This window comes from Gopherus flavomarginatus, chromosome 2 (assembly GCF_025201925.1).
Source record: "Gopherus flavomarginatus isolate rGopFla2 chromosome 2, rGopFla2.mat.asm, whole genome shotgun sequence".
Taxonomy (NCBI): Eukaryota; Metazoa; Chordata; order Testudines; family Testudinidae; genus Gopherus; species Gopherus flavomarginatus.
The window spans coordinates 174,251,437-174,268,401 of NC_066618.1; the positions used below are offsets into that span (position 1 = coordinate 174,251,437).

The window sequence follows — 16,965 nt, forward strand, 5'->3', positions numbered from 1 at the left end:
CACAGGTCTTGTATTCGTTCGAAAAGAGTATGTGATCGTGTCCTTAAAAACTGCAATGTAATGCATCCAGAGAAAGGGAAAGTTGCACATAGGGGTTGTATTAACTGATGCAGATAACAGCTGTGAGTGTCTGAAGGTGGAATTTTTCCCAGACACATGTAGTTTCCGAGGGTAGTGGTCTATGTCATTTAATATTTAAGTGGCAAACTCTGGAAAAATATTATGTTAGCGCAATCACTCGTTCTTTCATAAATTCCTTTATAAATCTGGTGTGGGAGATTACATTAATTCAAAGAGGAAAGTTAATGAGCTTTTGAGTAGGATACATTTAATACCTGGTTGACATCCAGCCTCTTCCATTTCTCCAGTTTCCATTCTAAAAGCAATAACAGAGCACATGAGCAGCTGATCCAGGCAGATTTTAGAGCAGTGATACTCAGACTGAGGCTCACAAGCAACAAGTGGCTCTTTAGTGGGTTTCCTGCAGGTCTTTGCAACACATGATATTAAAACACCATGTGATTTAATTATTAACCAGTCTAAGTTATTAACCAATCAGGATGCTTTTACTATGTTATTAACCAATTGTAGTTGATAAAGTAATACTACTCGGTCAGTTATTTTGCTGTGAGAATAATATAACTAAATATTTCTGCTGTCATATTGTTTATGAATATATAGCACTACAGTAAATGAAACTATCAATTCACACAACTGTGGCTCTTTTGGCTAATGTTGATGGCTAATTTGGCTCCTGAATCACTGGCATCAGAATATCACTGTTTTAGAGAAATAATTAATTTGACTCTTAATGAGTTTCCAGTACTTTCTGTAAGGATTCATTCCTCCTAAGAGAGACTTAAACTTTGGCTTCAGTGCACAGGTACAGGCAAAAAGAACAAAATTAATTTCTTTCAGATTAAATTTTCTTTCATCCATAAGGAAAAACCATTGGCTGTACTTGTGACTACTGTCATCTGAAGGAAATCTCTCGCCGCCCCCTCACCTCCCGCCAAAAAAACTTCTATATACTTGTATAACAGGACCACAGATGCATAACTTCCTGAGAAAACTAAAGGATTCAAAGTGAGATTTGGAAACAGGGTATCTATACCTCACAGGCAGCTCTGAAAATGTAAACCTCTAACCACCAGAAGCAACTCCTTAGCTCACAGACACTGAGGGGCAGATTCAGTATTATTTGTGGCAAACAGTCAGACCAGGCTCAGAAAAGTCCTATTATTCAGCAGCCCAGGACATACCAAAATGCTGGTCTGGACAAAGTCAGATTTAATTATTTATTGCTAGCCAATTAAGCTGATGACCTCATATAAAGGGCTCTTTTTCCCCCTGGCCCCAACCAACCTCTAGTCTATCGTATCGACATTTGCCTCTTTAGAAAGCAACATCAAACTGGAAGCGGGCTTGCGGGCCATTCTAAAACTTAATTTAGCAGTTTATTTTTTCATCACTGCCTTGGTTTCTAATTTTTGAATTAGTCCTCCAAGCAGTGATGTCACGAGCAGAGGAGAAGAGGCAGTTTGCCCATCTTTTTGCAGAAGTCTTACCACACTAACAGAAGGAGAAGTAGGGGAAAGTTACAGGAGTTAAAAAGAGCTGTAGACTGCAACTAGCATTTTAAGCACGATGCCATGTACTCAGTCAAAGCAGGTCTCAGACAAGGTCTCAGACAGGGTGTTAAAATGCCAGTGGCAGCCTCTCTATTCTAGGGAGCTGAACTAATGTTAGCAATAGGGGGAAAACCACTTTATGTTCCCTCAGTATAGACAAAACCTGAATAGACCAGATAATGTTTCCATCTGCACATCCATCTTCCACTGACATAAATGGATAATACACAGAGATCAAAGGCAGGATTCTGTCGGTTACATCAGATGAGTCAGACAGATTCAGTTCACCTTCACAATATTTTCTATTTAATAAAGTTTGTAACTAATATGGTTCTTCATAAATGAAAGCATAAATCAATCAAATTTATTACAACCATCAGAGAAGCGTGGATATACCATAATGAACAGTTCTAGGTTAGTTTGTTATTTATTGTTAAAATAAATATTAAAAATCCTAGTCATTCCCTTGTCTGGGCCTCCCAATGTCGCCTATGTACTCTATCTTCTTCTAGCTTATTCTCAGAGCTTAATTCATCAAGTGACTATACTGAGGGATCTAATTATTGGCGTAAGTTTTTCAAGTGTCTCTGCTCTCAACTCATATACAACAGCTATACAGCTTAACAGTAAGAAACATATTTACAGCTAGTTCCGGTAACACATGAAGTGTATTATCAGTATTAGTCATGTATTCATAGTGATATACTTGTATTAGAATAAACTGAATTAATTTCCATGAGAATCTCACCTGTATTTCTTTTCCCTGTAATGTAATAGAACATTTTGTTTTCTCATAATAAGAAAACAATAGTGCAGAGGAGACACAAAACTGATGGGTTGACTACTCACACTACTCTAGCTCTGCTAGAAGCTTCTGGAACCAGAGTTTCCCCTTATATAGGGAGCTCAGGCTCACTGTTTCTGCACAATAACTCTGTGCCCTATCTACAGGATGTTATAGAGGGTTTTTCCTTTGGATTGGATGGGCCTTAGCAAACTCTGTCCACCCCACCCCATTTTTTTTTTTTAATTTTATTTGGTATTTTGACACTACTTTCCCTCCATTCCCTTTGCGGCTGACTGCCCAGCAGACCTCAGCTAGAAATTTGGAGAGCAGGGTTAGAGTGTTTGTGTCCTGTCCACCAGTAAGCCGTACCTAACAGCAAGAAAATTGCTCTGGTCACCTTATATAGAGCCCATGCTTTATTCACCTGAAATGGCAGATAAGAACAAAAAAAGGCACAGTTTGCAGTTAGATGGGAGGGTGTTTTTCTCAAGGTGTTTCTATTTTGTGCTCCTGTGAGTCCAACCCTACCATGGCCAGTCCTGCAGGTACCCTCCAGTGTCCCAGCAGCTCTTGGATCTAACTAATTATGGGTGCCATAAAAAGCTATGAGAGAGAGATAAATAGCATTGTATCCTTGGAAGCATTTTCCTGGGAAAGTACTGCATTCATAGCTTCAAAAGTTTTTAACAGAGCAGCCTCCAGAAGCTGCAATAGGCAAGGACAACCCATCAATTCTATGTTTCCTTTGGAATGGTAAAATCTGTATGCGAGAACAAAATTCTGCTCCTACTGAATTCAATGCCAAAACTCTAATTGACTTCATTGGGAGCAGGCCTTAAATCTGTGTAACATTCATTTCACCAAGGAATCAGAGAGCAACTTTTCAGAAAAAAGAGATTTATACAGGAGTCATTATGATGGCCAAACAGATAATGCTACGCTTTGCACAAAGCAGACACTGATATAGGTGTGCTGTCAGGATTCTTGCTAAACCGGTAATCTGATCAGTCTCCAGGGAAGGCAAAATACAGGTGAAATGACTGATAAGGGAAAGGCTGTCATCTCAGAGCAAGCAGTGTGCCTTCTAGCCATATGAGGAGTACACCAATCATTCCATACCAAATTGGATAGGGTAACTCTCTGTTGCAGCCACTGCCTCAGGTAACATCCACCCTTGATGGGGGTGATGGGACAAGGAAAAACTCACTAAACCGCCAAGGAACTTTTTGCCATAAACAGAGAATAAAAAGTTTGCAGGCATTAAAAACACTTGTGTTGTCTCCCACAGATTCTTCTATATTTGAGAAATTCAAAAGGATTGTAAGCAGTTGCATGAAATTATGCCTGTGCACCAATGTATGCAATCTTTGGGGGGGGGGGAATCATAAAAATATCAAAATGTTCTAAAAAAATACAAGGATTTTAGATTCTCATTTTCTTTATGCAACCTTATTAAACTGTTTTGTTTGTTTGTTTTTGGAGGGTGGGGAAGAAAGGGGTCAAGAGAACTGTTAAATTCAGAGATCTTTCCTTTCACATAATATAACAACTTTATTAAAACCACATCATTGGGTATAATATCTTAGTGGTGTAGCAGAGATGCTCTGTATGAACTTACGGGAGAGCATTTTACACTTGTATTCTTTACTTCTCAGCCCACCAGGAGTTGCTGTGTAATGCTGTCAAAGCAGAACACTGAGCCACAAGGAGTTCTTATCACGCAACAATGATTACTCATGGCAATTAAGTAAATTAAGTAAATGCTGCTCCAAAAGAGATCCATACAGTGTTCTTTGGTTAGGAGATTAGTGACTGCAATGCAAGCCCTTCAATGAGCGAGTATTTGAAGAAGTGTTTCAGGGGACTGAAGCATGAAAGTGGAGGAAACCCTTCAGATGAGAGAACAAAATATTCCTCACAGTCGATAATTGTCTTTCCTCCTTCCACAGCGGGGTGTCAATTTAAATACCCAATTCACCCATAGTCTATTTACATGTTCCAACACTTCCATCAGAATTTCAGTTAAAATGCAGATGTTTATACTAATTGAAAAGAATCTGAGAATTAGATCAGGCAAAACTGGGACAGTATATACCCAGTTTGTAAAACTGGTCTTTTACAGTAAAAATTAATGTTATTAGGGCTACACATTTTGTACTTAGAAGTAGTAAGTGTCCTTGGTGTTTCTAAGAAAGACAGGATAGGTGAGGTAATATGTTTGGCCAGCTTCTGTTGGTGCAAGGTAGAAGCTTTCGAGCTACACAATATTTCTCTTCAGATCTGGGACACACTGATTTACTTCCACAGACCTGAAGAGGAGCTCTGTGTAGCTCATATGCTTGTACCTTCCATCAACAGAAGCTGGTCCAATAAGAGAAGGTTACTCAGCCTGTGCAATAACTGTGGTTCTTTAAGATGTGTGTCCCAATGGGTGCTCCATTCTAGGTGCGCATGCACCCCACACACTTCAAAAATCAGAGATTTTAAATAGCACTATCCACTCAGCTTGCGCATGCATCCCCTGCAGTCTCAAGCCCTGCATTATGGCTCTACAGAGCTTCATGAGTGCACTGCCATCAGTTCCTTCTAGACCACAGAGATCCACTGTAAAGAACTCTGAAGCATGAGAAGGAGGAGGGCAGGTAGTGGAACATACATAGGGGAACTCACCTCCAAGAACCACAGTTACTGCACAGGATGAGTAACCTTCTCTTCTTATCTGAGTAGTGACCTGTAGGTGCTCCACTCTAGGTGACTACCAAGCAGTACCCTCAACAGAGGTGTGGGATTTAGGAGTCAAGTCAAAGACTGAAAATAGTACAGTAGAGCTAAACATGGTACCAGAAGGTGAGGCATGATAATATATGAATGCAGGTCCAAGTCACTGCTCTACATATTTCCATGCCAGGAACGTTCTTAAGAAAGGCTATTGAAATAGAGAGAGATCTCATGGAGTGAGATAATACTCTAGAAGGAGCTTGAAGATTATGAGACTGATAGCAGTAGGTAATGCAGTCACATATCCAGCTAGAGAGTCTTTGCTTGGAAATTGGAGATTTCTTAGTTCTGTCCACAATGGAGAAACAATCGGAGTTTTTCTAAAGGGCTATATAAAAGACTAATGCCCTCCTCACATCAAGTGTATGTAATGCCACATCTCCTTTACTCTGTGTCATAGATAGCTAAGGGTTAATGTTCTTTTACCTGTAAAGGGGTAACAACAGTAACCTGAAACACTTGACCAGAGGACCAATCAGGAAACAAGACTTTTTCAAATCTGGGTGGAGGGAAGTTTTGGGTGTGAGTCCTTTGTTCTTGGTCTGTTCCTTTTCTCGGCTCTGAGAGTGATTTTTCTATCTCCAGGCTTTCTAATCTTCTGTTTCCAAGTTGTAAGTACAAGGATAGTAAGACAATAGGTTTATATTGCTTTTTTGTATTTACATGTGTGTAGTTGCTGAAATGTGTTAAATTGTATTCTTTTTGGATAAGGCTGTTTATTCATTTTTTTCCTTTAAGCAATTGACCCTGTATATTGTCACCTTAATACAGAGACTATTTTTAATGTCTTTTTCTTTCTTTTTTATATAAAGCTTTCTTTTTAAGACCTGTTGGAGTTTTTCTTTAGTGGGGACTCCAGGGAATTGAGTCTGCAGCTCACCAGGGAATTGGTGGGAGGAAGAAGTCAGGGAGAAAATCTCTTTGTGTTAGATTTACTAAGCCTGACTTTGCATACCCTCTGGGTGAGGGGGAAGAGAGATTAGATCTCTCAGTACTTGTGTTTCCAGGACTGGAAGCAGGGAATCTCCTAGGGTCGTCCAGGGAGGGGAGCCTGGGAGGAAGTAACAAGGAAACAAGGGGATGGGGTTATTTCCCTTTGTTGTAAGACTCAAGGCATCTGAGTCTGGGGGTCCCCCAGAGAAGGTTTTGGGGAGACCACAGTGAGCTAGGCACTGTATAATTCCTAGCTGGTGGCAGCAATTACCAGGTCCAAGCTGGTAACTAAGCTTGGAGGTTTTCATGCTAACACCCATATTTTGGACGCTAAGGTCCAGATCTGGGAAAAAATGTTAAGACACTCTGGTGTGGCTTAGAGAAGAAAACTGGAAGACAGATAGGTTGGTTTATGTGAAAGTCAAGGATACCTTTGGTAAGAACTTGGGATGTGGTCACAACGTGAGCTTATCCTTAAAACAAGACTGAGGGGAGAGGGACATCAGAGCCCATATCTCTCCAAATCTTCAAGCAGAAGTAATGGCTACTAGAAAAGTTGTTTTCACAGACAAGTGTAGAAGGAAGCAGGTAGCCATAGTTAAAAGTGGGGCCTGGTATGGCATCTGAGTGCCAAGTTGAGGTCCCATGCCGGTGCAAGGCATCTGATTTGTAAAAAAAGGTTCTCCAGTCCCTTGAGAAACCTCCTTGTTATAGGATGAGCGAAGATGGAGAAACCGTCTACCATATGATGGAAGGCCATAGTAGCTGCCAAGTGTACTCTAACGGATCTTAGAGACAATCCTGTCCTTTTTATCTCTAGCATGTAATCCAATATAACTGATAGAGAGGATGTAGGTGAAAGATATCTTAGGGGGCCACACAAGTGACTGAATCTTATCCACTTTTGCACATAGGTACCACAAGTGGATTGTTTCCTACTACATAACAGCACTCTTTAAATCCTCAGAACAGGTTGTTTCTAAACCTGCATACCATTTATTAACCATGCCTTAAGTCAAAAGAACATTGAAGTTGGTGTGAAAGATTTGACTGGCATCCGGAGACAAGATGGGGAATGGCCCAGTTGACAAAAGAGCAAGCTGGCTGAGGTAAGGGAAGCATGTTTATGCCATGTCTGAACTATTAGAATAACCCTGGTCTTGTTTTTTCTTATCTTGAGCAGCACTTTGGCCATCAAGGGAATTGGGGAAAATGCACACAGCGGGCCTGAACTCCAACAAAGGTGAAAAGCATCCCCCCAGGGAGTGGTGATGCAGTCTGTCTCTCAGACAGACCTGGAAGCACTTCTTGTTCTTAACTATGGCAAAGAGGTATATCTGCGGGATGCCCCAACACTGAAATATCTGGTGGAGTATAATGGGATCTATTTCCCATTCACAATTTTCCAAGAAGCACCGGTTGAGGGCAATTGCTGTGATGTTTTGTACGCCTGGAAGGTAAGCTACTGAGATATTGAGCTGGTTTTATGTGCACCAATTCCAGAGCCTCACTGCTTTGGCACAGAGGGAGTGTGGTCTTGCTCCCATGATGGTTGATATAAAGCATTCATGACATGCTGTCCATCATGCTGTCCATCACATATTTGCCCAGTTCAGCAGAAGGAAACAGAGACAGGCATTTGACTGCTCTGAGTTCCAGCAAGTGGATGTGCAGAGAGGAGATCACCTGCCTTGAACAGTGTTAGTTTCTAGGTGGGCTTCCCATCCCAACAGGGATGCATGACTTTGGAGATGGATAAGCAAAGGAGACCCCCGCACAAACATTGTGAGTATCCTTCCACCAGTCGAGGGAGTTTTTCATGACTAAAGGCATCAAGACTAGTTTGTTCAAACTGTGTTTGCTTGGTGAATAAACAGTTCTATGTCACTGATGGGGATAGCCTCTTGGCATGAAAGGAAGCATTTAAAACCAGGAGAACTGGGCATGCCTTCCCAGCATTTAAGTTCCCCTGAGGGGAGAAAAAAAATAGGCACAAGGACAACAGTCCCTATCATAAAAGTAAAATCTCCTTTTTTTCAAATATTTTTGCCATTTTTTTTAACATTTATAAAATTAGTATAACTAACACAAAGTAAACATTAAAAACTATCACTAAGTAACTAGTAAGATACAAGAAAAAAAATACAATTGAGGTAAGCTCAACTCAGATACTGCTGAGACTCCATCTCAGGCCAAGGCAGTTGAGAAGGAAATGAGGGCAGTTTGCCCACGCAACTCTATATAGCCACAGTGCAAGGCAAGAGGCTGCAGAGGATACATGCACAGACCAAATAATAGAAGAGGTATCTGAGCCTCTAGCTATTATCTTTGGGAAATCATGGGAGACGGGGGAGATTCCAGAAGACTGGAAGGGGGCAAATATAGTGCCCATCTATAAAAAGGGAAATAAAAACAACCCAGGAAACTACAGATCAGTTAGTTTAACTTCTGTGCCAGGGAAGATAATGGAGCAGGTAATCAAAGAAATCATCTGCAAACACTTGAAAGGTGGTAAGGTGATAGGGAATAGCCAGCATGGATTTGTAAAGAACAAATCGTGTCAAACCAATCTGATAACATTCTTTGATAGGATAACGAGCCTTGTGGATAAGGGAGAAGCGGTGGATGTGATATATCTAGACTTCAGTAAGGCATTTGATACAGTCTCACATGATATTCTTATAGATAAGCTAGGAAAGTACAATTTAGATGGGGCTACTATAAGGTGGGTGCATAACTGGCTGGATAACCGTACTCAGAGAGTAGTTGTTAATGGCTCCCAATCCTGCTGGAAAGGTATAACAAGTGGGGTTCCGCAGGGTTCTGTTTTGGGACCGGTTCTGTTCAATATCTTCATCAACGATTTAGATGTTGGCATAGAAAGTACGCTTATAAAGTTTGCGGACGATACCAAACTGGGAGGGATTGCAACTGCTTTGGAGGACAGGGTCAAAATTCAAAATGATCTGGACAAGTTGGAGAAATGGTCTGAGGTAAACAGGATGAAGTTCAATAAAGATAAATGCAAAGTGCTCCACTTAGGAAGGAACAATCAGTTTCACACATACAGAATGGGAAGAGACTGTCTAGGAAGGAGTATGGCAGAAAGAGATCTAGGGGTCATAGTGGACCACAAGCTTAATATGAGTCAACAGTGTGATACTGTTGCAAAAAAGGCAAACGTGATTCTGGGATGCATTAACAGGTGTGTTGTAAACAAGACACGAGAAGTCATTCTTCCGCTTTACTCTGCGCTGGTTAGGCCTCAACTGGAGTATTGTGTCCAGTTCTGGGCACCGCATTTCAAGAAAGATGTGGAGAAATTGGAGAGGGTCCAGAGAAGAGCAACAAGAATGATTAAAGGTCTTGAGAACATGACCTATGAAGGAAGGCTGAAGGAATTGGGTTTGTTTAGTTTGGAAAAGAGAAGACTGAGAGGGGACATGATAGCAGTTTTCAGGTATCTAAAAGGGTGTCATCAGGAGGAGGGAGAAAACTTGTTCACCTTAGCCTCCAATGATAGAACAAGAAGCAATGGGCTTAAACTGCAGCAAGGGAGATTTAGGTTGGACATTAGGAAAAAGTTCCTAACTGTCAGGGTAGTTAAACACTGGAATAGATTGCCTAGGGAAGTTGTGGAATCTCCATCTCTGGAGATATTTAAGAGTAGGTTAGATAAATGTCTATCAGGGATGGTTTAGACAGTATTTGGTCCTGCCATGAGGGCAGGGGACTGGACTCGATGACCTCTCGAGGTCCCTTCCAGTCCTAGAGTCTATGAGTCTATAAATGGATACTGCTAGCTAATGTATCTGATCTGAGGCACCTAGAATGGAGCATCCTCTCGAAGAAAAAAAGATTATCTCACCTACCTTGTTTATCTCTTATCCTGGGACCAACATAGCTGTAACTATACTGAAAACTACTTGATGTTTCCAGCTGTACAACCTAGGCCTCAAAGTCAACCATTTTTGCTTACTGTCAATATATTATTTCGTGGCTTATTTTCAAATCTATTGGAGATGCAATAATTTTGTACAAATACTTGATTCTAAAAAGTGTAATATTAGCACCATCTATAACCACAGTAGTCAAATTTATTTAGTCTCTGCCACCATTACTCTTCTCAAGCACACGCAGAATGAAAACTTCAGGACTGCTCATTTTTGCCTGTTTACTCCCCTCTCTAATGTAGCCTGACAAAGAATATAGCGACCTAGACAGTTATTACCCCACTGATCCTGAGCAGTCTTAGACCCTTAGGAGGTCTTGAGAAATGAAACAGATACAAAAATGGAGCACAAGGGAAAAAGAAAAGCAAGCCAAGTGAATGATGTACTATCTCAAAACATACATGGCAACACAGAACCATAATGAAGTTTCAATAACCCAGTATATTAATATACCATGTATTTAGAACTCTTCCACACTTCATATATTAGCACTTTGCAAGGATTGCATAATTTTTCTGAAATAAAAAAAAATTTAAAGGGAAAAAAGAAAACATAAGGAAGGGTCATGGCAGTGCTTTCTTCTACTCCAAAAGCACAACTACCTTCAGTTCCACTACAGCCACACAAAGGAAAATGAAATTGAAGAGACCCCAAATTTGCAGAAGAGTGTGGCAGGAAAGCAGTGTTTCCATGGCACATTCATTTCAACAGAGAATAAGGAAGTCTCTCTGTGCAAGAGACATGCATTTGGGGCTCAGGAGATTTGGAAACCGTGGGCTGTTGTCAGGAAGGGCTAAAGCCAGAAATATAGCCATGCTCTCCACTGTATTCTGTTCACCTGGAAACCTGCAGGATTACCCAATCAGTATTTTATGCAGGCCACTCCATCCTTTTAACAAACCCTCGGCGGGGGGGGGGGGGGGGGGAGTATACTCAGGCCATCGGCAAGAAACTAGACCATGGCAGCATGACTACTGCTATGCTATGGTGGGGCTACAAGAAAGTCTGGAATCAATGTAGAAGTATTTAGCTTCTGTGAAGATAAATTAACTTCAGAGGCATTCTCAGAACCATGCTTCAGCTGGGCCAGCCAAAGTTTTTGGGACATGAACATCCTTCTTGCACTGTTCAGAAGCCCCTGATACGATGATTGGAAGGAAACTCTGCAAGTGTGATTCTGCTCATGAGACAAGCCTTCCACAACCATCACGACATACTTCCCCAATTACCCCTTTTTCTTGTAATGTAGAACACAAGGTCTCTGGGGCAAATTCTGCCTTTGTTTTCTTGCTTACAAACCTTACTGATCCATAATTTCAATGCAGTTTAAATCCGATGGATGTGAGGTTCAAATATTGCCCTTTCCATAGAAAATTAGTGCAACAAAACAAAAAGTAATTTCTTTTAATGTAATTTGGTGGTTTGTTTACATACCTTTTAAAAAATCATCTTCGAAGAACTGGGATGTGACTTTCTGTGGATAATTCACTCCAGCTCCCCAAGCAATTAATGGTGTTAAAGTCTCTGAAGGATGACCAGTCCCATGAGAGCCTATAGATATGACAAACCAAAAGCACAATGACTTGATAAGCAAGGCAAATAGTGCTCTCACAGAGCCAAGTTTAAATTTCTGCCTAGAAAAAAAATCCTGGCTATATTCTTCAGGCAGGCTACACTAGAATCACAGGTTATTTTACTGCAATGACGAGACATTTTAGAAACCTTTCTTTTAAAATTTGCACCATGTAGTGACATCTATTTGAGAATCACAAAGCAATTTACAAACATTGGCTAACTTCAGTTTCACCACATCCTCTGAAATAGATACTTTTCTTCATTTTAAAATATGTGGAAACCAAGGAACAAGGAAATTCGAGTAAAAAAAATTCAAATTTGAATGCCCAAACTTAAGCACTTAGACGTCAAACCTTCAAAAACATATACATGGGCCTAACTTGCATGTGCCATTGAAACCAAAGGGATTACTCAGGTGTGTAAAGTTAAACATGTCTATAAATTTGGGCAAGTTTGGGATCTTAGATACCTAAGTGACTTGATATGCAAAGGCACAAAGTATCTGCAGCCTCCACTGCCCTTTTCCAGTGGTGAAAGGTGCTCACTGAACAAGCTCGGGAATCACAGGTGCCCTGTCCTGTTGCCAGTATATCTTACAAAACACATTCTGCAAGGGCTGTGTGTGTGTGTGCGTGCATGTGTGTAATGATAAGGGTTTGAAAGAATATTAAATTTAATTACCAGTATGTAATTAAAGATGAAATCTTAATATATATGCTTCAGAGATAAAGTTTAGGTTGCGTGTGAAACAACTGCTAAAAAATCTGCAGATCTGGGAAGGATCTGTGAATTTAAGCCCCTACAGAGATTCTTGTTAATCCAAGAAGGAGAGCAGCTTGGGTACAAAGGAAACTAACTCTGAACAAGCGGGACAAAAGTGCAGGAGCAGGGAAAAACAGATGCTGTTTATTTGCATGGGCTCACTAAGGGAAATCTTCTCCCCAACCTGAACTTGTTTAGATTTTTTTTCTCATAGTGCAGGTCTTGGCAGAGAGCAGACGGGCAGAGGTTCTAAAACTCCTCTCTCTGCTGCTGTCCCCAATAGACCACAAACTAGCAAACTGTTTTCTAGCAGAGTGAGAGGACTGGCTCATAATGGAAGCATGATTATCAAGCAGAGAAGTCAGGTTGTTGTCAGGTGCTAAGAATACCCTTCTGAATCCCTTGGTGTATCCCAAATCCATTGTTCAGCAAAGCAGAAGGCTGCTAAGCAGCTGGCTATGGAAATAGATGACCTAACATCTCACTGGAGTGGTAACCATTCTGGGAAGCTTTTGATGCTAGGAAAATCTGCTCCAACCACTGCATTCCCTTCCAATGCAAGATTTCTTTTCTTTTCTTTCTGAGTTCATAAGCAGGAGCCTTTTGAAGTTGCTGCAGCAGCTGTTCAGTTTCTACAACTACTATAAGGCCTTGGGATGTACCACTAGGACTTGGAAGTCCCCAGACCCACACATTAAAGGATGTCCAAGATTTTCTCCCTCCCATATAAAACATTTCCAGTGGGGGGGGGAAAGAAAAATATTTTTCAGGGGAAAGAATTCCTTGAAAAATTCCTTGCACAGAAAGCAGAAAAGGCAACATTTGCTCTTCTCCATAGAGTACAGAGCCTGGGAAAGGACCAGATGGGGAATTTTCAGTTTCAAAAATGGAGCTCTGCCTCCATTCATCAGGCATGAGGTAAGACCTCTCTCCAGTGCAGTGGATCCATCACAAGAGAAAAGCAAATTTTAGGGTGCATTTTTTTTAAAACCCACTGCCTCATTCTCATTATATCTTTCCTCGCACCAACTCTTTGCCTCTGACCATCATTCCTTGTGTATCTCTGACCATCATTCCTTGTGTCATGTCAAAATTAGATCATAAGCTCCTTGTGGCAAGAACTGTCTCTACTTGTTTTTGTCAGGTGCCGAACACATTTTGAATGGACTCAAAATAGATAAAAGCAGAACTGTTAGTATTACAGCTCTAATAAAAGCACTGATCTAAAGCTTTTAGACTCCTGGCTATGGTCCAGATGTGCTTTTTTCAGGCTTGAAAATCCTGGAATTACTCAAGTCAATTGTAAAGCTCCAACTCACTTTAAGGTATAGGATCAGGCTTTTTTATAAAGAGGGACAGGAGAAATCTCTCAAAAATGCAAAGGATACCCCTATTTTATAGAATAATAAAAAAGTAAGGGTGGAAGGGACTTCAAGAGCTCCTCTAGTGCTGAGGCAGGACCAAATATATCTAGATCAACCTCAACATGTATTTGTCCAATCTGTTCTTAAAAACCTCTATGAGGATTCCATAACCTCCCTTGGCAACCTATTCCAGTATTTCACTATCTGGAGTTTTCTTGTATTATCTGACCTAAATCTCCTTTGCTCCAAATTAAGCTGATTACTTCTGGTCCTACCTTCACTGGATACAGAGAACAATTAATCACCATTCTTTTTATAAACAGACTTTAACATATCAGAAGACTTATCAGGTTCTCCCCCTAACCCTAACCCCTCCACCCCAAGTCTTCTTTTATCAAAGCTAATTATGCCTAATTAACCTTTCCTCACAGGTCAGGTTCTCAAATTTTTATCATTTTTGTAGCTCTCCTCTGGGCTCCCTCGAGTTTGGCCACATCCTTCTTAAAGTGTGGCACCCAAAGTTGGACACAACACTGCTGAGTGCAGCAAAACAATTACCTCCCATGTTGTATATACAACACTTCTTTTAATACACCCCAGAAAGATATTAGCCTTTTTTTGCAACGGCGCCACATTGTTGACTCATTTCAAGTTTCTTCCTTTCCTTCTACTTTCAAAGGTCTTGCGTCGTGATCAATAACCTCCAAACTAAAGAGAGTTAAAGACAGCTTCCTGCAGAATCCCTAAATATTTTTCCAGGATTCCAGATGCACTTTCCACAAAGCTAGTTAATTTTCAGCTAATGAAACAAAAATCAAAAATATGCATTAACAGAAAAGCTAAGTCAGGCTTAGGAAGATGATAGTGACACCCAAAGTCTTTTTATTGTGGTGAATGCTGCCTGTAAGAACAAAAAGGAAAAAATTTATTCTAAAATTCAAATGTTCCAATATAGACGTCAGCTAGCTCAACAATAAAATGTAATATTCAAAAAGACCTTTGTTTTGCATATGAGCAAATGATAATTGGACTGATTGCTTTAAAAGATAAGTATAAATAAACTCTTATAATATCTGATGGATTATTAGTAGTAAACAAATCCTGTTATTCCATCTCTGAACAGTTTGCAGTTTTATGCAAAAGGCAATAATCAAATGCTGTATTTTACTCCTGAACTGTACCTGAAGCATCAATGATTCAAAATACCTCATGCTAATAATTATAAATATACTGCTTTTCAAAACAAATAGCTTCCACAGATGCTGGGCAGGAAAGTCTCCATGGCTTAAGACCCACTAGAACAGAATCTTCCTTTGAGAGAATTAACCTTACTTCAGAATTACAGAATACTAATGGTAATCATTTTTCTGCCATACTTCCAATTGGACACACACAGGACTGGCCCAGTGAACGCTCAAGTAAATCCACATTCTGCATCCCCAAACACAACTAAGTAGTAACATATAAAACCAAGAGATTGATTCCAATTGCAGTTTTTCTTTTGTATGAAGAAAAGATATTTGCCACATCGTGCCAGCTTGATACACAAACCTCACTTGTGATATTTGGCAACAAAAATACAACATAGTACTCAATTTGATTACATTTCTGAAACCAGATGATTCTTTGCTTGAATGGGCTACTCACAACAAGAGAAAACCTTAGAGGAGAGCACACTCTCTCTTTACCCTTTTTAGTTTACGGTCCTCCTCAGAAGGCTATTAGATGATACAGATGCTTTTTGGAAGATAGATTCTTTACTGGAAAGTTGCAATTTCTTTCCCCTGGAAGTCTGACTGTCACCATAGTGGTACATTTGACCCAGGTCCACCAAAAAGAAAGACTAAAGTTTCTCTGAATCTCATATTCCTACACTATACCACAACTGCTGCCAAGACCTCAGACTGGTAAAATGTACCTCCTTTTTGGTAGCTGACATGATTATTTTATGGTAATTAATGTTGTTGGCGGGGAGGAGGGAGTCATATTTTATCAATCTTTAAGAGAGCATATAGCCAAGCTTTTTCACACACAAGATGAACGTGCCCTTTGGTGTAACTGATGATAACATGTATTAATAGGACTTGTACCACACAAATATTTTAAGTAGAAAATGTGAAGTGATCAAAGGACATATGCGTTAACATAGCTTTTTGTATGCAACTGGAAATTAAGGCTAGGTTTGTTCACTTTAGTTGACAGGACAGTTTCTGACTTTCACAGAAAGGTCGGAGACTCATTTAAAAGGAAATTCCACTACAATAAACTCTCCCTCTTCATCAGTCCTGAACTCCATCACTCCAGAATCTTCTCCTCCTCAGCCAAAGTTGCAGTGAGTCATTTGGCCCTATACAAAATTAAGCACCTGGCACAGTGGAGGCAGCAGAGCTTTCATGGTGAGTGAAGCCCTCAAATCTGCTCATATTCTAAATAATCAGAAACTAGCCAATAATCTCAACTGCTAAGTAATTTTAGAGATTTAAAAAAGTGTCACCCCAATCTGTCATTCCATGGTCAGAAGTTAAGATAAAGGCAGTTTTTCCATCATTTCCATAAAAATCCTCAAGCATTGAGACAATGTCGTTTATGCCTTCATCAACTTTTCTGATATTGTCCTTGTATTCCCTATAACAAAGAAAGAAAAATATATTATTTGATTTACTGTGACCTCTGAATTACAGATGGCAGAATACATTGTATATGATAGATTACCCATTGTCATTAAGGCAAGCCTCTTGATTAGGGCCAACTGCATGATTTACATGGCCTCAAGATGTCAAAGGGAATCTAGAGATGCCTCTCGCTTCCTCTAGATCTGATACCATGGCTTGGGGGGAAGGGAGGAGGGGAAGGAGATGAATTGACCTGCTGCAGTGATGTGTGGAGGATTCTTGTATCATTCGTGTCTATCTAAGGTCAAACCAGTCTTTGACAGAAGACTCTGGAATTTAGTAATCTGCAGTAACTAAGTAGGTGGATAAGTGTGAAGGTTCTCAGTTGCCCAGGACTAAGAGTCAGTTTGTTATCCCCTACCTCTAGCGAGAGACAGCCTTGCCCAATGGCTAGGTGTTACCTCTCTACCACCACCAGCCTGCTAGTCATTCAAGCATTCTCCTCTGGCCTATGCCAGCCCTGTCTTCACCTTGCATGTTAATAATAGATGCACCCCAGTCCCCAAATCC

General features: G+C 40.4%; 1 protein-coding gene across 8 annotated transcripts in view; it reads right to left on the minus strand.

Annotated features, from left to right (window-relative positions):
- PIGN (phosphatidylinositol glycan anchor biosynthesis class N) overlaps positions 1-16,965 on the minus strand; it is a 187,621-nt gene that overhangs the window by 125,529 nt on the left and 45,127 nt on the right. For all 8 annotated transcript variants that reach the window (XR_007772540.1, XM_050939909.1, XM_050939910.1 and 5 more), the window contains 3 exons: positions 16,278-16,408; positions 11,517-11,633; positions 336-376 (listed from right to left, as the gene is read on the minus strand). Coding sequence is in view for 7 of the 8 variants with exons in the window: in XM_050939909.1 (XP_050795866.1) it covers positions 336-376; positions 11,517-11,633; positions 16,278-16,408 (289 nt within the window). In the remaining variant the exon portion in view is untranslated. The remainder of the gene's footprint in view (positions 1-335; positions 377-11,516; positions 11,634-16,277; positions 16,409-16,965) is intronic.